At 42.7% G+C, this 10481-nt stretch overlaps 1 protein-coding gene across 1 annotated transcript in view; it reads left to right on the top strand.

Moving 5' to 3' along the window:
- The window catches only part of elmo1 (engulfment and cell motility 1 (ced-12 homolog, C. elegans)), a 151109-nt gene extending 141262 nt beyond the window's left edge, over positions 1–9847 (top strand). The window contains 3 exon segments of the mRNA XM_084079644.1: positions 936–1018; positions 5661–5738; positions 6723–9847. Of these exon segments, the coding sequence (XP_083935770.1) occupies positions 936–1018; positions 5661–5738; positions 6723–6923 (362 nt within the window). The 3' untranslated portion in view covers positions 6924–9847.
- The last annotated feature ends 634 nt before the right edge of the window (positions 9848–10481 follow it).

Raw genomic sequence — 10481 nt, 5'->3', positions numbered from 1 at the left:
GGGGGGGGGGACTAGAGTATAGTAGGTAGATGGATGGATATTTTTATTCCCTATAACAATCCCCACTGCTGCTGCCGAAGGCAGTATTACTCACATTGTCTACAGAAAGTGACCTGTGTGTGTGCGTGTGTGTGTGTGTGTGCGTGTGCGTGTGCGTGTGCGTGTGCGTGTGTGTGTGTGTGTGTGTGTGTGTGTGTGTGCGTGTGTGTGTGTGTGTGTGTTGCACTGGAGTTGAGTCAGAGCATTACATCAACGTGCGTGTCACTGGCAATCAGTGGGCACTGTGACAGACGTTAACCACTTTCAGCCTGGCGTTCGTCCCTATTTTGGGCTTTCAAAGAAAATGTACCCGAAAAAAAGCAAAACTCTGACATGAGACACGCTCGTCATCCACTGCTGATGATGTGAGGAGATGAGCTGATAAGAGAGAACTGTGTGTGTGTGTGTGTGTGTGTGTGTGTGTGTGTGCTTGTATTACTATACTTGCGAGGACCAAGTATAGTAGAATTTGAAGAAATCTACATTGTGAGGACCGTTTTCCTGGTCCTCACAAGACAAATGGTTGTTTTATAGTTAAAAAAAACATTTTTAGAGATACCTTTACAATTAGAAAAACATTCAGGTTAGGATTAGACATTTAGAAGGCTAGGTTTAGGGATTGGAATTAGAGTTAAACATGATTTATACTTAGTTGCGCGCCAGTGTCATGCACTGAAAAACAGCCGATCTATAAGCCCACAACGCGTCGCAGCGCGACGCGTTGTGAGCTTATAGATCTGCTGTTTTTCGGCTTTAGGCTTACGGTTAAAAATGGCAAAATAATATATATTTTTTAAATTACATTCATAAAATGGCTGTCCTAAAGCGTTGATGTACTCTCAAGTATAGTAATACAAACGTGTGTGTGTGTGTGTGTGTGTGTGTCCATCCCACAGTGCCCGTGGCAGACATCAAGGCTGTGGTCACTGGAAAAGACTGTCCCCACATGAAGGAGAAGGGAGCCTTGAAGCAGAACAAGGTACGTGGTGTGATTGATTGATTTTTTTATTAGGCAAAAAGAATGTAAAACAACACAGTTACATTTATAATACTTTTGTCTAAAAGGTCCGACCAAAAAAAGTCCTTGCGGACTTGTTTCCGTGGTATTCATTTCATAGGCATATATAGTAGCAACCAAACAGTTGAAATATCGACATAAAAATACAGAGAAAAAATACCACTATGTACAAAAAAAAGCATGAAAAAAAAAAAAAAGAAATATATATATATATATATATATATATATATATATACAAAAAAGGGGAGGGGGGTCGTCTGTCTACCGGGAAACTGGTACTACCTCCTCTTTTGGTGTGTGTGTGTGTGTGTGTGTGTGTGTGTGTGTGTGTGTGTGTGTGTGTGTGTGTGTGTGTGTGTGTGTGTGTGTGTGTGTGTGTGTGCGTGTGCGCGTGTGTTGTTTACAGCATGACCATAGAGCCCAAGCCATCTAGTACAGGCCGGGTGTGTATGCATGTACTGTATGTGTATATGTATTAATATGTATGTCCCTTCAAAAGCAGACCAATCACAGATCATCATGACCAGTGAAGTGAGATGTTGTGAAAGTTGGGATGTAGTTTAAAATCTGTAAAAAAAAAAAAAAAAGATAATACAAAAAATGATAATACATTTAGCAAATCTCCTAGTTACACAGCTCCTTGGGAAGCACTTCAGTTGTTATTGGTGAAGTAGAGTAGGTATACAGAGATGGTTTCAGAGCCTGTGTGCGTGCTTGTGCAGCGCTGCCGTCCCGTTTGTGTTGTAATCACCTGCAGGTGCTCATGGAGACAGACAGACAGACAGACAGACAGACAGACAGACAGGCAGGCAGGCAGGCAGGCAGGCAGGCAGGCAGACAGACAGACAGACAGACAGACAGTACAGCTGGTGGCCAGTGACTTTGACCAGTTTCACTTTCAAAACCTTTGCATCATGCACGTCACACAAACAGAATGCGATGCGTTTTGCTGATGTAACACGTTTGTTCATAATAGAGTCCTATATCCACCATTTATAATCCACATTATCGAAACACCATTGGTGTTGTGTGTGTGCTGGATTGGAACCGACATCATCTCGGGTCACGGGCTCCATGCAGGAGGCGTGTGGAAGGAACATGGCCAAAGTGTCACTACACACCTACTGGACATTACACACACATAGTCAGGTGTAGAAGCGACCGGGCACCGCTTAACCATTAAGACCTGGAACGCATCTGTGTCACTGTAGATTTCTTTGGCTATTCAAAAATAGCAGATCTACAAGCTCATAGCGCGGCACCGAGTGCCGCACTATGAGCTTGTGGATCTGCTATTTTTGTAAAATCGTGAAAATGTGTGCAAATCTTTGAATATATATATATATATATTTTTTTAAAGCGTTAGGATTTAGAATTTTTCAGGTCTTAATGGGTTAGAAAAAATCCAAGTAACACATGAGTGTAACCAGAAAGAACAAGCCCTTTGCCTCTGTGTATGCAAGCATGTCTTTCCTTCCCTACCTTCCCTCTCCTCCTTCCCTGTCCTCCTTCCCTCCCTCCATTCCTCTCCTTGCTCCCCTCGTCTCCTGATCTCCTCTGAACCGCGGGCCTCCAGGCTGACACACTGATATATTGGATCATGTATAAATAGCCCGCAAGACAAAGGAGCGTGACTCCTCCCTGGGTCTGTACCTTTATTACTCTGTCGATAAACGCGGGATCTAGAAGAATGGCCTGGGTGTGTGTGTGTGTGTGTGTGTGTGGGGGGGGGGGTCTGTGTGGGCCGGCTTTTTCGAGCTGTACGGCCGTGAATGGAAACAAAAGGCAGATTTCATTAAGCCAAGTGTTACAGGGGCGCTCAAAGTCACCTCTATGGGGGCTCCGAGCAGAGCCGGGAACGTTTGCTGTATTTGAGAGAGGATATACAGTAGTCTCTGAGCAAAATCCTGAGTGGTAATTTAACTTTAGGAGCCCTTAACTCTTTGACTGCCAGAGTGATGGTGTAATATTGTCACTCACTGCCAGCGAAAAAGAGCGATTTTACTGTACTGCCTTTGAAAAATCATAGAATATAGACCGGTAACGCATCTGTGTGACATTTTTAGATTTCTTTGGCTGTTAAAAAATAGCAAATCTACAAGCTCATAGCGCCGGACTCGGTGCCGCGCTAGGAGCTTGTAGAAAATCTTGAAAATATCTTGAATATATACATTTTTAACTCAAATCTGCTTTGCTTTTGGGGTCTCGGGAACTAAATATGTTGAGATGGGGGTCCGCGGCCAAATACATATCATTTTGGGGGTCCTTGACTTGAAAAAAAGTTTGAGAACCACTGATATTATTGCAACATAGGTTTTTTCAAAAAACTGTTAGGATTTGGAAGACATTTGTAGAATCCCCAGAAGCAAAGATTTGAGTTAAAATGTTCACTTTAAAAAATGTATATTCAAAGATTTGCACAAATTTTCAAAACATTTAAAAAAATAGCTGATCTACAAGCTCATAGCAGAGTCCTGCACGGGTCCAATTTTGAGAACCCGCGCCCTGTCAATAATCAGATCCGTAGACCGACCCGTCACCCGTGATTATTTCAAAATACGAACCAGACCCGCCCGCCCGTCAAATAAATGACCCGTTGTCCGCCCGTTGAACCGTGATTGCATGCAGAGTAAAATGTAAATCCTATTGAAAAGTGTGTTGAAAAAGATAGCAGCCTTCAACAACAGCGCTACATTCAGTCAGGTTCGTACAGAAATCAAGTGAAGACGGAGGAGCGAGCTTAAGCCACGCGCGCGAACACGCATCTACGCAGCACACATGTGTCGTTGTTTATCTGACACATGCGTCGTCAGATGGTTTTAATTTGAAGGTTTAACAGGATGTTCAATGTGTTTTCGTGAGTTAAGGTAACTGACCAGCGTGCTCCATGCAGTTGTGCTGTGTAAAGTTACACAAGTGATGTTGTTTGGGCGGAAACTGTGCTCACTGATTTTCACAATAAAATGATACCCGCCCGCGATTAGTTCAGTACCGCCCGTCCCCGTACCCGTGATCTTATCAAAGTACAATTTTCACCCGTCAAACGCGGGTACCCGTTGGGTATCCGCGGGTACCCGGCCCGTTGCAGGGCTCGGTGCCGCGCTATGAGCTTGTGTATCTGCTATTTTTCAATAGCCAAAGAAATCTTAATCACACATATGCGTTCCGGGTCTTAATGGGTTAAAAAAAGTTTTGGACCAAGATACTGCCTGCACAATAATTCTCACATTGCATGCAGGTGTGCATTATCGTGGCGGTACCGCACGGTATCTCTGCCATATGGAGAGCGTCGCCTCAAAGCACCTCAGGTGTTTGTCTCCGTCTCCCCGTCTCCCCGAACATGGCAGACGTTCCCCCTTCGTCTGCGGGAACGCGAAGCCCCTTCCCTCCCCTGTGATTTGATGAAAGTGAATAATATGTATGGCTGACAGGAGAGGCAGGGAAGGATTCTATTAGCACGGTGTGGTGCATCAGCTGTGTTTGTGTCGAATCAATCAGGGATGGATGTGTCCCGCAACCGTCTCTTTTCCTAGCACTCTCCTCCCGTCTCTCCATTTATTTAGTTTTTTTTTTACTGTTTATTTGTTCTTTTTTTTTGCACAGTGTGGTCATGTGTTTATTTTATTTTTTCAATAATTGAGGAAAAGCTGCATAATGGAGTGCACGATACACAACGACACAACACAACCAAATCGCAGTAACTCCCATTCACTCAGTCGACTCAACTCAACTTTCCACCCGCTTAAAAACCCTTGAAATTGCACTCAGGTGAAATGTTTGAGGTGCCAGGAGGTGAAAAGATACTTGAGTAAATGTGCAAGGGATATTCAATGGGGAGCAGGTCATTATTGAGAAATAAACCTCTTCAGGGTGATTAACTAATCACCCTCCCCATTGATTATCCCACTTATTACAGTATATGGCTACTAAATAAAGAAATGAGTAAATTGACCCAAAAGTAACAACAAAACAAAGGATTTCATTGCTTACGGTAATGAAAGTAATCCGTTAATTTATGCCAGGTGCGTCTAGTGCAACGTGACGCCTCGGCAAACAACGGGAAGTGTTGATCAAACAGAATAAATATTCGGTTGAGAGCAATGTTTAGCTGTAAATGACATTGGCCACAATTCACTAAGACATTTACGACCATATTTTGATCTTACCGGCATTTAAGACAACATTTTGCATGAAGAAAATTGTCTTAAATGCCGGTAAGATCAAAATATGGTCGTAAATGGCTTAGTGAATCGGGGGCCATTGTGTGTTACGTTGGATACGGCATAAAATCAAGCAGCGCAGATTGATATGATGTTATCTGTTTAAGAAAGTAGGTAGCTGATATATTGCACTTTTACCTTAGCGCTAGGTATGCTCTTAGTTGCTTTTTTTTAAAAGAGAATGCACTTAAGACTTCCGGTGATTAGTAGCTTCCTTGCCTACCTATGTTGAATGCACTTATTGTAAGTCGCTTTGCATAAAAGCATCTGCTAGATGACCTTAATGTAATGTAACTTCTCTCTCTCTCTCTCTCTCTCTCTCTCTCTCTCTCTCTCTCTCTCTCTCTCTCTCTCTCTCTCTCTCTCTCTCTCTCTCTCTCCAGGAGGTGTTAGAGTTGGCCTTCTCTGTCCTCTACGAGTCCGACGAGTATTTAAACTTCATCGCTCCTGACAAGCATGAGGTGATTGTTACGACTAGAGACCACTCAATACATAATCGTTGTTGTCGGGCAGAAATGTAACCTCTTATCTCCATATTCTAACTTTTTCTTTTGTAAATTAACGCCCTACTTGATCACACTACAGCGTCACACAAAAGCATCAAAATTAGCAGATCCACAAGCGACGCGTTTCGAGCTCGTGGATCTGCTTCTTTTGATGCTTTTTAATTTGAATCCTGAAAAGTCAAGAGTTTTGTAACACACATTCTTGAAAAGCTGTGTTTGGGACAGCTGATTCGTTCATAAACGCAAAGGACTTTTTGTTTTATTTGTTGACGATGTTGGACAGAAAGCTTTAAGTTGAACAGCTCTGTGTACTCCCAGATAAATGTGCATTTTAATCCATTAAGACTGGGAACGCATCTGTGTCTTTTAAGATTTCTTTGGCTATTAAAACAAATTAGCAGATCTACAAGCTCATATAGCACGGCACCGAGTGCCGTGCTATATGAGCTTGTACATCTGTTATTTTTTTTTTTAATTGTGAAAATGAGTGCAAATCTTTAGTTTGTATATATATATTTTTTTAAAGCGAACATTTGTAACTCAAATCTTCGCTTTTGGGGTTCTACAAATGTCTTCTAAATCCTAACTGTTTTTTGAAAAAAACGTATGTTATAATCAGTGGTTCTCAAACTTTTTCATGTCAAGGACCACTCAAAATTATATGTATTTGTCCGATTGTGTCCAAAAATGTTCAAAAATACTGCATATAATCAAAGATTTGCACACATCTTCACGATTTTTCCAAAATAGCAGATCTACGAGCTTGTAGATCTGCTATTTTGGATAGCCAGTATAAAATAATGGTTGAAGTGGTTACACCGATGCGTTCCCGGTTTCTTAATGGGTTAAGTGTACCAAAACATTCATTGTGTTCTGTCTGTCTGTCTGTCTGTCTGTCTGTCTGTCTGTCTGCCTGCCTGTCTGTCTCTCTCCCTGCAGTACTGTGTGTGGACGGACGGTCTGAACGCCCTCCTCGGCAAGGAGATGACCAGCGAGCTGACCAAGTCCGACATGGACACCCTGCTCTCCATGGAGATGAAGCTCCGCCTCTTAGACCTAGAGAACATCCAGATCCCCGAGGCCCCGCCCCCTATTCCCAAAGAGCCAAGCAACTATGACTTTGTCTACGACTGTAACTAAAGCCCCTCCCACCACCCACCCCCTCCGACCAATCACGATCCCCCTTATGTACCCCACCACCACCACCACCGTCACCTACTGTACTCCACAAGGACCAATTTATCTTTCTTATTAAGAACTGGAATGACAAAAGAATAGTTACGAAAAAAATAAAACTCCTTTGTTGAAAAATGAACTGTTATAAAACGATGTATTCACCCCCCTTTTTGCTTCACGCTAGACTTTTTTATGCCGAAAAAAAAGAAGAAAAGAAATGGGGGGGGGGGTGTTTTTAATACACCGTTTGTCGACGTTTTGGTCCGGGGGCCCACCAGAGGTCCAAATTAATGGACCCTTCACGGGTCTGTAACTGTTGAGAGTGTACAAATTGAACTTTAAAAAAAATATTCTCAGTGTTAGTTTAACTCTGAGAGCGTACCCTGTAAGGGTCCATTTGGTTCCATTTGCACGTTCTCAGAGTTACAGACCTGTAGAGGGTCCATCCGGTCTGCCCCCTGGTGGTTAAGCCTGGAATCCAGACTGATTCGTTGCATTCAGCGGATTTGTTTTTTTCTCACTTTGCTTCTCAGTCCGGAAATCATGCTATTTCCAAGGGGCGGTAGGACCAGGACGGGGCCTCTGATTGGTCTGTGGTGCGGGGGGAGGCGGGACCAGTGGCTTCCAATGTAAAAAAAATTCCAGTCACTTCCTGACTTGCCTGCGTAATCGGTGACGTTTTGGAAAATCCGGCTCAAACAGGATGACAGCCAGACGGAGAAGCAAAGTGAGAAAGAAAAAGAAACGCTGAACGAGCGCCTCCGTCTGGATTCCAGGCTATACCCTTACGGGTCCATTTGGTTCCATTTGTGCTGCTCTCAGAGTTACAGACCCGTAAAATGTCCATCCGGCCCCCCCCCTCCCTGGTGGTGGTCCCCCCACCCAGACTTGGATGTTAAGAAACAGTGTTTTGATAGGTTGGATGCACTCGAGGCGCTCGGGGGGAGTGGGGGGGGGGGGCAGACCGCCGCGTGGGCGTGGCTGCAGCGCTGCGGACCCCTTTGCCACGTCATTCCGATGCCATTGGATGGAGGGCAGGGAGAGGGGGACCAAGGAAGTGTATACGTTCGTCTTTTCGTCATTCTCTTTTCCCCACATCGTGTGTACGGCCGTCACGGATCTCCAAACCCGCTCCTCCTCCTCCTCCTCCTCCTCGTTCGCCTGAGGTTCGCCTGCTGTTTGTTGCGCTCGCTTTGACGGTCGACAAAGAAGGGGGGGAAGAGAAAAAAACAATTTAATAAATAAAATAGACTGCTTAGAGATTCTGTTTGATTTCAGCTTTTTTCTGGTTCTGTCCTAATTTTTTGTTTTTATGTTTATTTTATTATTACAGTCCCTTCAGGCTGTTTCTGTTGGAAGGGATGAGGGAGGGGAGGCGAGTGGAGAAGTAATGGGGAGTGTTTTTTTGTTTTGTTTTTTGCTGCAGGGGGGCAGATTGTCATTTCATGCATACTGTAAGTCTTCATCTCTCTGGCAATTTTCTTGTAAGTCTTCACACTTATTTTGCGGCAGCTTATAGATGGTCTCCCCGAAAGGAACGCAGGGAAATGAGGGGTGGTTTCGAGAGAGAGCCAGTTGTACAAGTACACACCTTTTTTTTTGTTTTTTTTTGTAAACACCGGTGGTTTTCAATCTGGGCTCAAATGTAGCTAATATAGCGTCTAAATCAGTTTAACCACGTTTAACCCATTCAATCCGGGAACACATCTCTGTCATTTTTAGATTTCTTTGGCTATTCAAAAATAGCAGATCTACAAGCTCATAGCGCGGCACTCGGTGCCGCGCTATGAGCTTGTAGATCTGCTATTTTTGAAGAAATCGTGAAAAGTTGTGCAAATCTTTGCGTATATGTATTTGTAAAGCGAACAAATACATATCGATCTAAAGGGTCCTTGACATGAAAACGTTTGCGAACCACTGCTCTGCTACACACGTACCGGTCCCTGCGTCCCGCTGTGTCCCCCACGCTGCGTCCCCACACATACCCAAGACTGTTAAAATAAGTGTGTCCACCTCTAAGACGATCAGGCACTGTAATACAGTAGTTCTCAAACTTTTTCATTAAAATGTTTGCTTTAAAAAGATATGTATTCGAAGACTTGGCACAAAATGTTCCCGGTTTTTGAATAGCCAAAGTATAAAATAATGGTTAAAATGGTTAAGAGAAGACCCCACTTTTTTGGAAACCACTGCTGTAACAAACAGGGAAACTGCCTTTTCCTGCTGTTTCTCCTTAATGTTGATATTATTGTCGCACACAGCTGCTTTGTGCGTTATTGTACACGCATACGTACACACACACTGGCTTTGCCAAAAAAAACTAAACAAAACCTGTAGAAACGTCACCCTAACACACCCACACACACACACACGCACACGCACACACACACACACACACACACACACACACACACACACACACACACACACACACACACACACACACACTCTATTCCCCATTATGATTATCTCCCCTCGTATTGACTGCTGTACACGACATTCCAAAGCAATATTTGAGCTTTCTTTTTGTTCTCCTTTTTTTGTATTTTTTTTGTTCGCTTGTCATTTGAAAAATGGAATTGAGTGTTTTATTTTTTATTTTATTGTGATACTGCCAACTGCTGAGTAGTCAGTATTATAGAGGTAAAGGGAAACTGTTTTTTTTTTTTTGTGTGTTCCGGATTATATGGCCACAAAATTGAAGGTTTATATATTGTTTTCTCTCTTTTTCTTTCTTATAATTTAAAAGCAGATCATGGATGTTTCTATAGTATGATTTCGTATATATATATTTTTTCCCCTCCCTATTTAATGCCTTCAGATGTTTGTCTTTAGGTTTTTTCAAAGCCCCTCAAACTGCTGTTTACATTAAAGATTTAATGACCATACTGCTTTTCTCTGGCCATGTGTTTCTTTCAGAAAAAACAATTGTTCCCCCAAAAACCTGTTAAGAGCACGTTTCAGGCAATTTAAAGTTGATTGGTGGTGACTTTTTTGTGATTTTTTTTTCCCGTTTCGGTAGTGACGAAAAGTGACGAGTGACGAAAACAGAAAAAAAATTGTTCCCCCAAAAACCTGTTAGGAGCACGTTTCAGGCAATTTAAAGCTGATTGGTAGTGATTTTTTTGTGATTTTTTTTTTCCCGTTTCGGTAGTGACGAAAAGTGACGAGTGACGAAAACAGAAAAAAAATTGTTCCCCCAAAAACCTGTTAGGAGCACGTTTCAGGCAATTTAAAGCTGATTGGTAGTGATTTTTTTGTGAATTTTTGTTTCCGTTTCGGTAGTGACGAAAAGTGACGAGTGACGAAAACAGAAAAAAAATTGTTCCCCCAAAAACCTGTTAGGAGCACGTTTCAGGCAATTTAAAGCTGATTGGTAGTGATTTTTTTGTGATTTTTTTTTTTCGTTTCGGTAGTGACGAAAAGTGACGAGTGACGAAAACAGAAAAAAGATTGTTCCCCCAAAAACCTGTTAGGAGTACGTTTCAGGCAATTTAAAGCTGATTGGTAGTGACTTTTTTG

Source organism: Gymnoscopelus microlampas (genome assembly GCF_963454915.1).
Source record: "Gymnoscopelus microlampas genome assembly, chromosome: 15".
Taxonomy (NCBI): domain Eukaryota; kingdom Metazoa; phylum Chordata; class Actinopteri; order Myctophiformes; family Myctophidae; genus Gymnoscopelus; species Gymnoscopelus microlampas.
Note: the sequence above shows the minus strand (reverse complement) of the source record. Positions and strands in the feature narration are given on the sequence as shown.